General features: G+C 35.4%; 1 protein-coding gene across 3 annotated transcripts in view; it reads left to right on the forward strand.

The window, feature by feature from the left end:
- Positions 1–261: 261 nt before the first annotated feature.
- The window catches only part of bicdl1 (BICD family like cargo adaptor 1), a 42,337-nt gene continuing 25,706 nt past the window's right edge, over positions 262–16,892 (forward strand). For all 3 annotated transcript variants that reach the window (XR_009272477.1, XM_058784711.1, XM_058784712.1), the window contains exons 1-3: positions 262–1,040; positions 3,565–3,780; positions 15,821–15,937. Coding sequence is in view for 2 of the 3 variants with exons in the window: in XM_058784711.1 (XP_058640694.1) it covers positions 642–1,040; positions 3,565–3,780; positions 15,821–15,937 (732 nt within the window). In the remaining variant the exon portion in view is untranslated. The remainder of the gene's footprint in view (positions 1,041–3,564; positions 3,781–15,820; positions 15,938–16,892) is intronic.

The raw sequence follows: 16,892 nt of genomic DNA on the forward strand, positions 1-16,892 counted from the left end.
TGATATGAAATCATACTGGGTTAACCAAATAATACTGACTATGAAGAGGTTAGTTTTGACCTTATCCATGGCAGGTCATTAACCTTCCAGATCAAGAACACACTGTGTTCCCCAACACACCAGCAACATTCATCTGTCTTTCACCCAGTTCTTCTATAGCATATGGCGTTATCACAATCCACCAATGAGCGGCTACGAGGAGCAGGTTGATTATCTGACGTCACGGACGCAGAGAGAGCGCGCGCGGGGTTGGGAGGAGGCTCGCGCACGAGAGCAATCCGTGTATTTGTGTCTTATAGGCCAGGGATGTGAGCAAGGGGCGACAATAATGGGGAATAACCGGGACCCCGGTGCTCTGGAGTGGACACAACGACTGGACGGTGATCATCAAGGAGGTTAACGTGAAGATCAACCATCCCGAGAGGGTTTTACACTGATTTGGCGAGGCTTGATGGATTATATTGGGCTCAGTGATCAATTGATTGCCGCCGGAGACCAGATAAAGCGCATATAATCATACTGGATACGATTTATCCATTTCCATGGCGTTATCACCCACCCAGAGCCAAGCAGGTCACCTGGACCCAGGACTAAAGCGGGCTCACCGGGTCTGAAGCGCTCGATCTGTCGTGATTGAGGCGATGTTCGCGTCTTGCCTCGATCTGCGCAGCGCGATTTCAGCACCACCGCAGCTGGACAGCGACCGCATGGACCGAGCGCTCGATCCCAGCCGTCAAAACTCGCCAGACTCCGCCGCGGGAAACCAGACCCTCACGCTGCTACACACCGCGCCAGGGGGACTCGGCATGGCTCTGGAGGAGGAGCTGGCTATGCTCACCCGCGAGCGGGAGGAGGATCTGGAGGTATCCGCCTCAGAGACACCTGTGAGCGGACAGGACTCTGACCTACTGTCGCTCTTCCGGCAAAAGGAGAAGGACTTGGTCCTCGCTGCTAAATTGGGCAAAGCACTACTTGAAAGAAACCAAGACCTCACAAAGCAATATGACAAAATGACCAAGGATTTAAACGACAAACTGGAGGTGAGAAGCTCTAAACTTCTGAACCTAATTCAATATTCTGCCGACAAAGAGTCTTTGGGACTTTCTAGAAATTCTGCCATTGGATTATTCAAGTTGTGCAAACTAGCATGGCTTTTTAGGGTTATTCATTACTGGTTTCAACTCATATTTGTTAGTAAAAGAAATTTCCGACACTCACATCAACATTCAGGGCATGAAACACGACTAGGTTAACATGCAAACAAATATGCCTAAATATGTAAATAAAAGCTCACAAACAACAAGTTACTACTGTAAACATGGCTAAAAATCAACAACAACGATGTAAATAAAAATGCAAATTAAATTAAAGGCAGTGCAATAAATGGTACTTAATCTGTAATACAATTGTTAATTTATAATAATTAATTAGCCTATAATTAGTAATTATAAAAATCAATACGCAACTGAATCAAGTTTTTTAATAGCAGGCCTATTCAAACAAACAAAAAATGCTATGCTTGTTAGTTTGATTTACAATTAGAGTATGTATGTGTAATATATAAATATAGAAAATACATATAGAAAAATCAAGCATAAATTAAAGGCAGAACAACAAATGGTACAGCTTTGGGTATAATTCAAATTATGCATATAAAATTTAAAACGTATTAATTTATAATAGAAATAGTTTTTTTGTAATAATTGAAAAAAATAAAAAATAAAATCAGGATGCTTTACTTGTGTTCCTAAAATCTCAATAATCGAGTAAATCATGAAGCTTTATTTTTAAGAGTGTAATTTAATGCTTTGTTTATCACTCCAAGGCTGTGATTGATTTCACAGGCATGTGTTGTTTACATGTGTATGCAGTCAATCTGCTTTTTAATTATTAATCAGGATGTATCATAATCACTTAAATGAGGGGAACACATTTAGTCACACACTGTTAGTCTCTTTCTTCCTCATGCTGAACAACTGAAGAGATCCCAACTCCAGCTGTTCTCAAAACTCTTTCTAATTGCACAAAAATATGCATAAATCTAAAGGCAAATGGTTTTTAAGACTCATATTATGTTATAAGCACTTTTATACAGTCATAAAAATACAAAAAAAGCATGTCTATGATGGTGGATACGTAAAGCGTTTACTGTCACTGATGTGGACTTCGTGAAGATGTTGACTGAGTTGAATCTGGTTCAGATCTATATGGGCTCTGATGGTCGTTTCAGCGATGCTGCAAGCAAAGCTTATGTGCTTTGGCTCTCTTCAGTCGTCTGAGGGCCAGACGCGCGACAGATTCCTGGCGCTTCTCCATGCAACTGTCCCTCACATCTTTGACTTAAACCCCTTGTCTTAATCCACGTCCTAGTTTGCTATTTTTTCTTTACTCATGTATTCTGACTAATTTGAGGAAACCTTCACCCTCTAACAAAAGCAAATAATCAGCACTGAAATGACTTCTAACAGTTAATTGCATTGATAGCCTTCACAGTGGATTTCACAGCTCTTAATCAGTGCCGGATTTCATTTTCTGCAATTATAGCAAGAGCTCTCAGAGGTGCCCGGGACTCAACCTGACTGACCCTTTGTGACATGAGAACTGTATGTCTCAGACCATGAAATTCAGATGTCTGGCTATTAAGGACTAGCACTGGTCTGCATTACAGCTTATTCTGGCCCACTAAAGACCATACAAAAGCTGTCAGTGGGGTGGTAGCTTTTCAAAAGGTACAAATTTGCACCATATTTATTCCTTAAAGGTACATACTTAAATGGAACACTGTAGTACCTAAATGGTGCAATTTAGTACTTTTGTGAAAGTGGACAACCCCAGTAAAAGCTTTTGTACTTGTGTTTTTTTCTGAGAGTACATGAACATGAGCACATGAGAAATTTAATGTGAATTTCTATCTGTCCAAAACTAATATATTTCACAAATATTCTTGTTTAATGATTTATGAAAGAAATCTCTTATGCTCGCCAAGGCTGCATTTATCTGACCAAAAATATAGTAAGAAGTGTAAAATATTATTACAATTTCAAATAACTGTTTTCAATTGTAATATACTTTAAAATGTAATTTATTCCTGTGAAGAAATCTGAATTTTCAGCATCATTACTCCAGTTTTCAGTGTCACATGATCCTTCAGAAATCATTCTAATATAATGATTTGCTGCTCAACAAACATTTCTGATTATTATGAATGTTGAAAACAGTTGTGCTGCTTCATATTTTTTGCAGAAACTGTGATACATTGTATTTTTCAGGATTCTTTTGAATTTTTTTTACTTGAAATAGAAATATTTGGTGACATTATAAATGTACTGTCACTTTTGATCAATTTAATACATTCTTGATTAATAAAAATATTAATTTCTTTTAAAAAAGACTCCAAAACTTTGGAATATTGTTGTTCAAAACAGTAGTAGTTTTATTATATTACAAGTTTAGTTGCTACTAAGTCCCTTACACAAAACTATGAATATCTATTAAAGATGTGATGCCACTAACCTGGCAAACTTATGCCAATAAATGTCAATGACCCTGTTTTTCCTTTTCCAGCTCCTGGAGCAGGAGAAGCACGAGCTGCGGCGGCGTCTGGAGAGCCGTGAGGGCGAGTGGGAAGGTCGGGTGGCAGAACTGGAGACAGATGTGCAACACCTGCAGGGGGAGCTGGAGAGACATCAGGTGCAGCTGCGAGAGGCCGACCGCGACAAGAGCCGAGCCATCAGCGAGCTGTCAGAACAAAACCATCGACTGCTGGAGCAGCTCAGCCGGGTGAGTGACACCTTCAGCCTGATACAGTTCACAGTGGGTCAGATGAGGCCAAAACAGCGGCAGTGGAGGGGTTTGCCAGAATACAGCTCTGTAAACCTTGGACTTCATGTTTTGGAAACTTGACGCCGAATCTGCTGCTCGTCCAGTTGTTTTACAGCAGTGTTTTGTTTCTGTGACTTTGACAGAATGTAGCCTGTTTCTGTGGTGTCACAAAAAGGCAAGGCACATTTCATAAACGTTAGCAGGGGTGTAGAATTAGGGGGGGATGCAAGGGACGTGTCCCTACCAAAATCCAGCGACTACCAAACTGTCCCTAGCAATAATTTTGATCAAACAATTAAATATATGTATATGTTTTTGTAATTTCAGAAGCATATGCAAGGTCATATCATTGACATATACCTAAGAAGTTAAAGTAAATACTTTAGAAAACTGAGCACTTTCAAGGACACGCATTTAATACATGGGAGGAATGTAGTCGCACAGTGGATGAGAAGCGCAGCGCCGCATTTAGAACAACTCGCAGGATTGCACCCAATTCAAGAAAGCAGTCTAAAACAGTAAATATAAAAGTTCACTTCAGGAATTAACAAAGGTGCATCGATGGCTTTGTTGGCCTTATGTCCCCACCAATGTCAAAAGCAAACCTACGTCCTTGCACAATGAAAAGAAAATAAATAAAGCTGACCATTTTAAGTCAGCAATAAGAAAAAAAAAGAGAAATATAAATTAATTAATATTTGATATAAATATATGTAATTCAATATAAAAATAGATTGAAATCAATAAAAAGAAAAGTGAAAAAGCAAACAAAAAAAAAAAATAAAAAAAAAAAAATAATAATAATAAAGCGAGGTCCTGGGTTTTGATTTCTATAGATACAATTTGATAAAATGCATGTCCTGTATGCTCTGGATAAAACTGTCTACCAAATGCTAAATGACACCATTTCTGTAGCTACACTTGTAGAGCATTGTGTTAGAAAAGGCTAAATAAATTATTTAAAAAAATAATAATACATAGAAAGAAAGAAAGAAAAATGTATGTTTAATATAAATATGTGACAAAGCCACAAAACCTTTAGTGTCAATTTTTCAAAATTGAGATTTATACATCATCTGAAAGCTGAATTAGGATGGCTGAGATACAACTATTTGAATATCTGGAATCTGAGGATGCATAAAATCTAAATATTGAGAAAATCGCCTTTAAAGTTGTTCAAATGAAGTTCTTAGCAATGCATATTTTACTAAACAAAAATTAAGTTTTGATGCATTTATGGTAAGAAATTTACAAAATATCTTCACGGAACATGATCTTTACTTAATATCCTAATGATTCTTGGCATAAAAGAAAAATCGATAATTATGACCCATACAATGTATTTTTGGCTATTGCTACAAATATACCCAGCGACTTAAGACTGGTTTTGTGGTCCAGGGTCACATATATGCAATCCAATATTCAAATGGTTTACAATGAATAAAAAGGAAAGAAAAAGAACACAGATGAAGGATGAACACTGATAAAACACATCCTGTAAGCTTTAGATAAAACTTTCCTCTAAGTGTAAAATGCCATGAGGCTATTAGAGGAATAATCCAGAGTAACCTGAGGTTACCTGGTGATTCTTATGGTTCATTCCTTATGGAGATCGAACCAGAAACCATCTGGTTAGCAGCTTTGAGCCTTAACTACCTCTCTGCACAACAAAATCATTGGCTAAAACATTCATTGATAAAGCAGTGTGCTCAAGAAAAGCCAGAATGATTATTCCGGTCATTCTTTGAATTGAAATATTGATTATAGTGGGCTGGAAATCCATACAGAGGCAGGTGGAAAACAACACACATGCTATGAATAAATTTCATGCTACGGCGCAGAGAGTCCCCTCACCTTCCTGAGACACTACCTTACGCAAACTCATCAAAATTACTCTATGCTCCGCTCCGTTTTCAATAATTCAACAGCTGTGCGGCTCAAAATTATGCAATCTACCTGTCTGACAGACCAGCAGGGTCGACCTTGAAGACACACAGGGAATTTTTTTTAATTGTGGCCAATGAATGAGGCTGATGAAGAAGTAAACTTTTTTTTGTATCTTTGTGTCTGTCAGCTGTTGCACTTGAGCGTGTTTTGGCCAGCAGACATAATCTGTTATAGTTGTGTGAGGGAACACAATTTTGCAGTTTTGCTTGAGTCACTTTTGGCTGTTTGTGATAGTTTAATACAGATATTTTTATTTTAATTCTTTAACCCAAAAATATGCCACAGGTACTGTTAGCGTTTCAGACAGCAGGGAAAAATGAGAATTCAACAAATAAAGCAAATAATTAATTGCAATTAGTCATATAATCATGCATAAAAAGGATAGCAAAATATATATATTAAAAACTTTGTTCATATTTGTAATTATATTCAATTATATTTTCTCTGTTCATTTTAATTTTAATTAAAATTCATTTATTAGTCATTTATTTGTTTATTTTAACAATTCAACTTAAACTAAACAAAAAAGAGAAATAAAATAAGTCTACATTTTTATATTTTATTTCGTTTCGTTTTTAGTTAATGTTTTTTTTTTTTAAATAATGAAAATGCACTTTATGGTTTTAGTTATAGTTTAAGTTAACGATAATAGCTGCTTACCAAATCTATTGCTGTTGACATCAAAATCCATGTTATTTTGATGCAAATCAGGTGGTAATATGGCTAATATTAATGCAACATCTGACTCGGTGTTGTTTGGCTGGTTAGCATTATCAGTTAGTTATGTCATAACTAGACCATTTCTGCAGGTAAAATGCATCTTTCTTCATTGATGGATATTTAAATAAACTGCACTTTAATAGGCCTGGTTAAAGAAAAATAATTCAAATGCAGAAAAATCATAATTTATGCATAACATCATATATAGGTCTTGATATCAATAACACTGGTTGAAATCACTTCGAAACATGATGAAATTCAAATTGATGAATCACTGATGTTGAATGAAGACCATAATTTCTGAGCAATGAAGGGAAATTGGCATTTATTGATTTGGCAGGAAATTGAGATTTGCAGGTTAAATGCCACATTGAGTTTAGGTTGTGCTTCTGTGTGCAACTCTTGTTCACAGGCGTATCTGAATTGTCATTGAGTCTCATTGATTTTGCCCCGGGACGCTGTGGTGTTGCGGCACTGACGCAGCGGAGGTCAGACAACAATCTCTTCCTGTATTTAAACAGCCGTGTCGCCCCGACAAACCACTTTGAACTTCAGTCTTAATGACTTTAATGTTCAGATTTACTGCAGCTGTCCATAACATGCTTTAACACTGTCCATCCTGGTCAGTTTCATTCACTCCCACACACACACACACACACATCCCGTCATTAGCACATGTGATGCTATTAATATACACACACAAATGGAAGAAGAATCGATGGTGATAAACTAACCAAGACTAGCAGCACAAGGGCTTTCAGCTGAGGGCAAAAACACCAGCAAAAACAAAACAAAACAAAATAATGGACAGAAAATAAATCATGAAACCCTTTTATCCACTGGGAACTAAAATGAATTTAAAAAAAAAAAATTGGTTTTGACAGATCTATTTTGTTGACTCACATTGGATGAAGACTCACTGAAGACTCAATCATTTATTTTGGCTGACCAATACACAATGTTAGTTTAGTATGATTAATATAATTATAGTTTTTAATAATATTTTGAATTGATTTTTATTTTTATATTTTCTGTTTTAATTTTATTTTTGGTTAAAGTCATTTGTGTTTGTATTTGTTTTACAGTTTTTAGTATATTTTGTTATTTATTTTATTTCATGTATTTATTTTAGTTATTATTATTTAATTATTTTTGTATTTCAACTGTAAACTTTCAACTTTTGTATTTGCAACTAATTGAAATATAATAAGTTTTCATATTTATTTTATTTCAACAAATCAACAAAATGCCCCCCTCCTTTTTATAGTTTTAGTAACCAATAATAACCCTGCCAATTTCAAAATACACCATATCATTTAAGCCTTTTTAAAATATAAATTGTGACATCTATCATCTAACTACTAGAACAAACTAGTCAATTTTTGATCACATGTTTCATATAATCCAGCAAAATATAAGCAAACGACTTGCAGTAAGGGTCATGGTTTGGCTGGTAAACTTTGGCAGTGTTTTTATTTTTTTTATGTAATTAAGCTAGTCGGCTGCTGACGGTGATGTACTCTAAAGCAAGAAAGAGGCTCTGAATATGAGATAACTAGATGGGCTTGACAAATCTGCTAATGGATCTTGAGCTGCAGACTCAGATGACCTTCCTTCTGTGGGACAAGCAACAGGAAGTGACATAAGGCAGAGAGACACATGGATGAACTCAGGTGGGATTAGGCTTTAATCCAGATCCTCTTTACCAACAACATTACGTCCAGATGACTGAAACCGAGCAAGAGAGGACAGCAGGAACTGTGTGATGACTTACATATACAACAACAACAAAATAACCTGAAGAAAAGAAAATCACAAATGAAATTTCATTAATATCTCAGCAGTTTCTTTAAGACAGCATTGAGATTAATTAGGAAGAAACAGAATCTCCTGCTTCTCAGACGTTTCATCCGAGAAGAACCTTGAAGAAGAGTTTCAGAAAAGAAACTGAAAGGATTTTTCTCAGTATGACTTTATAGTTCTGTATTTTTAATATATGCAACAACTGCATTTTTATTTCCCTCAGTGGTATTTTAGGAGAAATGTCTGTAACAAAGTTGACACAAAAATAAAACATTAGAGCAATACAATTTTCTTCTGACGAGACAGTGACTATGGCAAGCTGTTTTATCCCTAAAACATATTAGTATCTATTTTTCATGATATTAGTATTTATTTTTAGTTACTATTATCTGTTAAATTAAGTAGGGGTGTCCTCGACTAAGGATTTATATAGTCGAATCGGAATTTTCGAATCTTGCCGATACTCCTTTTGGGCACAACAAAACGTGCAGAAACACGGCAACTAAACTCTAAAAATTCACAGCATTTTATTATAATAGTGTTTTCTTTATAATGTTATTTATATGACAGTCCCAGTCATAGTTATTAATATTCTACATTGTTGTTTGTCCTGCTCGTGCTGCGCGCTGAAGAGATATTAACCGTAGTACTACAGTGAAGCATGCAACCAAATGCATCTTATACGAGATAAGTAATATATACACGATATATATAAACTGGTACCCTATCTGATTGAAATCCAGTCTTTCACTCAGTTTGAGTCTTGTTAAAGTTTTAAATCCCTGCCGCCAAGATGCTCCTCTGTCGGTCACGGGTTATGGAAAGTGAAACTTAAATCTATAGGGGTGGTTGGATTTATTCACGCACGTTAAAATATTTCTTTAAAGCTTCTTCTTTTCAGATTCTTATTAACAGCATTATCATAATAGGCTGTATATTAACTTATTGGGAGAAAACCGGTAGTTCTATGTGAAATCAGACATTTGAACACCCCCATATTGCCAAAATGGCACGATCATAACACCTCTGCGAATATTCGACTGTGAGATTGGAAGTCTAATCAGGCTCCTCCTATCGAAGCGTCGAATCTTCGACTATTTGTGTCACCCTTACAATTAAGTACTTAGTACTTATTAATTAGTTACTAGTGATTATTCATTAGATACTAGTACCTATTAAATAGATACTAGTACTTAGTATTATATACTATTACTCATTTCTTAGATACTAGTACTTAGTATTATATACTATTACTCATTTCTTAGATACTTGTACCTATCAAATAAATACTAGTACTCAATATTATATACTAGTACTTATTCATTGGTTACTAGTACTTATTTCAATAGCGACTATTAACTATTAAATTTATTACTAGTAATACATTTGATTTTGACTAGTATGTATTCCACCATAACAACCACTCACAACATAAGACAAGATAAAAAAGCAGTTGTGTATGATGAAATAGTATAGTATAATAAGATTTGTTACTAGTAATAATTACAAAAGATACTAGCATCAAATAAGTTCTAGTGCATAATGAATACCTACTAGTATCTATTAAATAGGTACTAGTATCTTATGAAAAGTAACAGTATTTAATAAATATATATGCTATTATCTAATAAATACTAGTAATATTTAAAAAGATACTTGTCACTTTTGGAATACATACTACTTAGTATGTATACTCTACTACACTACTGTCTTTAAAAAGTTACTAGTATCTAAATAATAAGTACTAGTAACTAGTAGAAGCACTAATAATGGAATAGATACTAGTAGCTAAAAAAATAAGTACTTGTAGCATTATCTAGATACTAGTACGTTTTAAGGATATAATGTTAAACCAGCTTGCCATACAGTGACAACATAACTAGGTAATGAAGTAGAGCAGCTAGTAGGTAAAGCTTAGAAAATGCAGACAGCATAATGTTTAAGCTGATGTTTAGCTAATGTACTGAACATATTGTGTTGTGTTGGACAGATGCTTTCTGTTGCACACACACACACACACACACACACACGTCTGTCTGGAAGCAGGGGGTTGTCAAAAACGCCTGAACCCCAGCAGCCTAATCTGATCAGAGAGAAGCATTTCACTAATTACATTACAAAGGTTTAGAGAGAGAGGTGGGGGGGGGGGGCAACAAAATAGACCTACATTTCATTACCAAGATGGGGTGATTCTGAGCCTTTAATAAATGATCGCATTGATTATATGTTCACTGGTATGCTGCATTGGAAATGAATGGCAAAGCAACATCAGTAACAGGTCGTGGGATCACCATAGTGCACTGATGCTGTGCTCAGACAGCAGGAGCGCTGATACAGCTTTGAGAAGAAGAAGAAAATCTCTGATCCCTGCTGGGACGTATGATTTGAGTCAAGCTAAGAACCTAGTAAAACAACTGGAAATACTATGTACCTCAATAACTTCCACAAATATGATCCACACACGTGCATGGTAATCCACAAAAGTACGGAAGAGATTCACACGCATGCACAACAATCCACAAATGCACACAAGATATTCACACTAATACACGACAATCCACAAATGCACACAAGAGATCCACATATGCAAGACAATCCATAAATAAGTGCAAGAGATCCACATGCATGTACGGCGATCAACAAATCATGCAAGAGATCCATGCATGTGCATGACAATCCACAAATGCACACAAGATGTTCACACTAATACACGACACGAAGAACCACCTAAAAACCAACCGATACATTTATACACTCTATACATTTTGAGTAAAGACATTAATGTTTATATAGATTCACATTCTGATGCATGCATTTATGAACGGAGCCTGTGTTTACCTCTTGAGCGCATTTGTGGATTGCCATGCACATGCATGGATCTCTTGCATGATTTGTTGATCGCCGTGCATGCATGTGGATCTCTTGCACTTATTTGTGGATTGTCTTGCACATGTGGATCTCTTGTGTGCATTTGTGATTGTGGTTTCTTCCTGTCTGGTGTGAAAATATTATGTATTAATATAATTATATACAGAATATTAAAAGGATGGTTCACCCAAAATGTAACATTTTGTCATGATTTACTTACCCTCATGTTGTTCCAAACCTGTATGAGTTTCTTCTTTTGAGCACAAAAGATATTTTGGAGAATGTTGGTAATCCAAACAATTGCTGTAGCCATTGACTTTCATAGTATTTGTCTCCATACTATGGAAGTCAATGGCTACCAGCAACTATTTGGTTACCAAAAATATTCAAAATATTTTATTGTGTGTTCAGCAGAAGAAAGAAACAACAGGTTGGAAACAATATGAGGGTGAGTAAATCATGACAAAATCATGTCATTTTTGGTTGAACTATCCCTTTAATGCATCATGTTAGAGGTTTGATCACATCCCTAGCACATTATTTTTATGCTTGCCTTAGACAGCACTAGTTATTTACAAAGACTGTTGTGTTTTATCATATAGCTTTTGCTGGGGTTACTGAAAAGCATTTTTAACCCTCTCACCACTCTTTAAATGCGATAAAATCACTGTGGAGTGGTTTATTGCTTTATTTTGTGATTTGCTGTGTGAATTGTCCAGCAGTCTGACTTTCATCTGAGTGTCTTCAGTTTATACTGCAGAAATGTCACAGGTTCCCTCCTCTGACAGTATGACTAAGGGAAATCATCACCACCAATCACTATTCCCACATATCGCTATGGCAACCCCAAATGTTATGTTCAATTCCATGTGTTACCATGGAAACATGATTTCCCCCTCCTTCCAAACCCCCCCACAATGTGCTGTGATGGAACCTATAACTAATAAAGCGCAGAGACATTGTGAACCTGCATCTGAAATTCTGTATGACTGTAATAAGTGGGATTTTTGTTCGAAGCAGGATCTGCAGTCATAAATGAACACGCAACCTCACCGATCCGACACAACGCTCCACGTGACGTGCCAGCAGCTCAATAAAAAGGCCGGCATGTGAGCTGACCGTGTGCCGTGTGCCGCGGGTCATGTTGAGCTGCGAGAGCTTCCCACATTCAGACACGATTCACGCTGAAATGACACTGTTGAATGGACAGCCACTAAAATGACTAATGGCTTTTTGATTAGTATCATTCGTGAAGGTGCTGCAGATGTAATTACGCTTCAGCTTTCAGTGCCGTCATGAATAATGTTAGATCCTGTGGGAAAGAAAATCACAATTAAGATTCACTTGAGATGTTTGATTAAATCCGTTGCTTCCTGGGAAAATACTTTTTCCAGACAGCAGTTTGTGATCAAAAATCAAACGCAAACATTTCTCGTCAACCTCTTCCAGATTAAATGCTCTGAGCTGCTGTATGTTCGTTTTTAGCTTGATATTCACACTGTATGAGAAATACTGGCTCATTTGTGTCTGTTTTTTTTAACAAAAAAATAAGGAAAATCTTAAGTAAAATAAAACTGAGTGTCTTGAGCTATTCATTTCATCTCAGTTAAATGCAACAGGGAACCTTCTCAGAATGTGCTGGCAAGGTTATGAACAAATGTTATGTGGTTTTTAATAATGTTCTCAAAACATTATTTATACATCATTCATGGAATGCTTTTTTTCCCTGGAACTTTTTTCAAATGTTACATTCACAGAACATTTAAAAGTAACATCCCTATAATATTATCCTAGACAGAAAAAAATTATAACATGGAATGTTCCCTTAACATTCTTAAAAAGTATTTAATTTTTAAAATATTAAAAACAAAACACCTGGATGCATGAACGTTTAAAAAAATCAGAAATAACATTTTCATTACTTAATGGGAATGTTAGACATATATTCTTAAAACATTTTTGTTAGCTGGGAAACTTAACCTTGCTACTAACCTTGTAAAGATAAACAGGAAGATACATTTGATTGTTTTTCCGGTAGATGTTTATTTCTGTGAAGCCTATAAAGCCGCCTGTTCCTGAAAAACTTCAGTCATCTCTGCTTGCACCTGTCAACAGAACAAATCACAGTAAATACAGATAACGACCATAACAGCTTCACTTAACTGCTTTTCCCCTGTGATTACTTCATGATGATTTTTTTTAAACAATATCAAGCTAATGAGAAGTTCATCAATCTGATTCAGGTTTCTACAAGTGAAAACCTGCTACGTATAACATTTCTTTATCTGGCTCCAGTCTTTATCTGCGGCAACAGAAAGTTTAATCCAAGGTCAAGATGGGTGACGTTTCCACTTTGTTCTCAAAACGGCTGAGTATTATTTTTGAAAGTCTATTCTCTTTAATCAGGAGATTCATCCTGCCAGGAAATGCAAGACTCAAACCCTCATGAAAAATTACATCACAGATATACAAGCGAATAAATAAAGTTAGGAATCTATAACTCACATACTGTTAGAAGAAAAAAGTGTGAAAAGCTGCACTGCAAAAAATAAAGATTAAGATTATTGAAGTATGTTTTACAAGAAAAAACTATTTCAGTATTCATGTTAAATTCAGTGTTAATTGTTTTTTCTTTGTAATTATTTTTTAAATTTAGTTCAAAAACAACGTTGTACCTTATATAAAAAGGTGCAGATTAGTACCTTAGAATAGTAATATGTGCCATTTTTTCTTTTACATTTTCTGTTTTCTGTTGAAATGAAAACAAACAGTCACAAATAAAAGTGTGCAGTTATAGGTTATAGTTACAGTCCTGTTGCATAATCTGATAGAAATTCAGATAAAAACACGTTCAAATGGTTTCTAGCATGAGATATTGCAACAGCAAAGTTGATAGGTGCGTGAGTTTCATTGTTGTTTTCGTACGTCACGGTGAACACGAATACTCGGGGGTTTCCATGGCGACAGTCACAGATGATGTGAGTCAGTTTAGCGACTGCAGTCTGGCTGATGGTAATGAGTGTTTCTCACAGCTGCAGTGGCCTGATCGCAGCCGTCCAATCGGCTCGGAAAAACACAAGGATCTCTGCTGGAACGTTCTACAGACGCTCCGAAATGCCAAGTGTGATCAATGAGTGTGTGTGTGTGTGTGTGGGTGTGTGTGTTTGTGGGTGGGTGGAATTTCTCTGACTTGTTCTGTAAAATGACTCATGCTCATAGATTATTGGGGCAGCAACAGGCTTCGCCTCTCTTTTAATACATTTCTTTGTGAAATCACATAACGTGACTGATCAGATCTTCACGTGAGTGTTTCAAATGCATTTTTGCATCGGTGCATGCCACTGACCTTTAAAAAGAAACTGAAATACAACTAACTTGTCACAGTGATAGAGGTGCTAAACTGTTAAAAAGTGTGTGCTACTGTAACATTATGAAGTCAAAAGGTTACAGATCAGCTCGATTCATGTAACAGCTAGAATGAAGCAGTTAAGTTTTGTTGTCCGTCTAAAACTATCAAAATTATTTTACAGACAGAAAACAGTGGAATATCTACAGCGTCTAATGCTATAAATTTCTTTAAAAACACCCATAGTATCAGCTGAGTACCTTGTAAACCTGATTTTGTCAAAATAAATAAAGACAAAACAATAAAATAAAATTATAGTTAATTCCAGTGACTAGAAATGTTCATAGTAGCCTAGTACCTTGTAAACCTGATTCTGTAAAAATAAAATAAAATGTAAAAAAAAACAAAAACAAATAAAATTAAATAAATATTTAATCAAATAAAATAAATAAAATATAAAATTAAAAATTACATATAAAATAAAATAGTTAAATCTGAAGACTAACACTGTTCATAGTATCAGCTACACGGTTCCCAAAATAAAAATATAAGTTTTTAAATCAAGTGGCCCAAAAACGCCTATTGCACCAACATTGTAAATGTGATTTTTCTTCAAGGAGAAAAGAAAAGAAAAGTTTAATATAATAAGAAAATATTAAAAAGTTAAATCTGAAGAATGAAAATGTTCAGAGTATCCGCTGCCCAGTTCCTAAAAAAATACAAGTTGTTAAATCAAGTAAAATAGTAAAGTATAAAATAAAGTTAAAAGAGTTAAAACCCAAGAATAAAAATGGTCTAAAATAAAAATTCTCGTTAAATCTAGTGGCTCTAAAAACACTTATAGTATCTGCCTGTAAAACTGATGTTGTAAACTAAACACGATTAAAAATAAATAAATACATCTTGGAAGAACACTGTGTAGCTTGTAAAGTAAGTTTATTTAAAAATAAAATAAAAAAAACAGAAATGAATGAATGAATAGTTAAAAAATTGCTATAATCAGTTCAGCATCTAATAAAAAAAATAATGAAAATAATAATAATTCCATATGTTGATATCCTCACAATTTAAATAAAAGGTCAAGCACATAGTATTGTGGAACAAAGTTTGTCTCACACTGGCAACCAAAGTGCATTACAATAATATGATATTCAAAACTCAGCTGATGTGCTGGTTGTACAGTATATTGACAAATGTGCAGTGCTCCATGCATACAGACCATCTGCACACATACTGAACAAACTGCATGAAGCAGCCTGTATAGACTAGATATCTATAAGTATCTGATATGAATGTCTGTGTTTGTGTCCACAGGCCGCCGAGGTGGAGAAACAGTTGTCTACTCAGGTTCATTCATTACGGGATGATTTCAAAGAGAAAAGCATCTCCACTAACCAGCACATGACGCGCCTTGAGACCCTACAGGCCGAGGTGAGGCATTATGGGATGTGCATTTTCTTATTTGCAGTGAGTCATGACACCACGATATATATATATATTTCAAAATCTGCTCTCCTCTGTTTTCCTTCCTCAATTTATGATTTGTTTCCTGCACTAAACAGCAAGGGCTTGAAGTAAGTGCTCACGAAGCGCTTCCTCTTTTCTGCATGTTGGTTTTGTGATGTGCTGATCTCATTGCACGATGCGAAACGCTGCTGGATCATATCTCGATTGCTTTATGTCACGTCTGAGCTTCAAAACAGCTGCACAAAGTGAATGTGGGCCTCTTCAGTAACTCATCAGTGAAAGACGGCCGTGTAATTGGCTCCTGGCGTCTTTGTTGTGACAGCGCAGGACAAACAGCGCCAGCGTGAGTTTCACAGGCCGTCATCACCGGACACGCTCATGTCGCTGGTCTGTTCAGAACAATCTCAAAACAAAGCTTCCTTCAAATCTCAATTAACACAACCGAGGAAATTTGTATTCATGGGGAAATGTGGATCTGTAGGTTAACTCCTAAACATAGTGACCTGCTGCTGCTTTGAGTATCGACTAAAATGAACTAAAAATAAAATCATACATATATTTCTAATTAATTTTGATTTGTATGATTTTAATTTTAGTTCATGTTTTATTAATATCCATGTGTGTTTTAGTCATTTTTATTAGTCATTAATATAATTTTTATTCATCTTTATTTTAGCATTGTGATCTCACTAAAATAAGTATGTTTTTACATTTAATTTTATTTCAGTTATTTTTTATTTATTTATTTTATATGATTTTCGGCAGACAGCATTTTGCATCATTTTGCAAATTTATTGCTGGCATTCATTCAAAATGGCAAAAGAAATATTATCTATATATTTATAATGTCATACAGTACAGAAAAGTATTGATTAGTAGTGATTAAATATAAACTATTTTACCTAATATGGGTATGTTT

This window comes from Onychostoma macrolepis, chromosome 08, assembly GCF_012432095.1.
Source record: "Onychostoma macrolepis isolate SWU-2019 chromosome 08, ASM1243209v1, whole genome shotgun sequence".
In the NCBI taxonomy this organism is placed as follows: domain Eukaryota; kingdom Metazoa; phylum Chordata; class Actinopteri; order Cypriniformes; family Cyprinidae; genus Onychostoma; species Onychostoma macrolepis.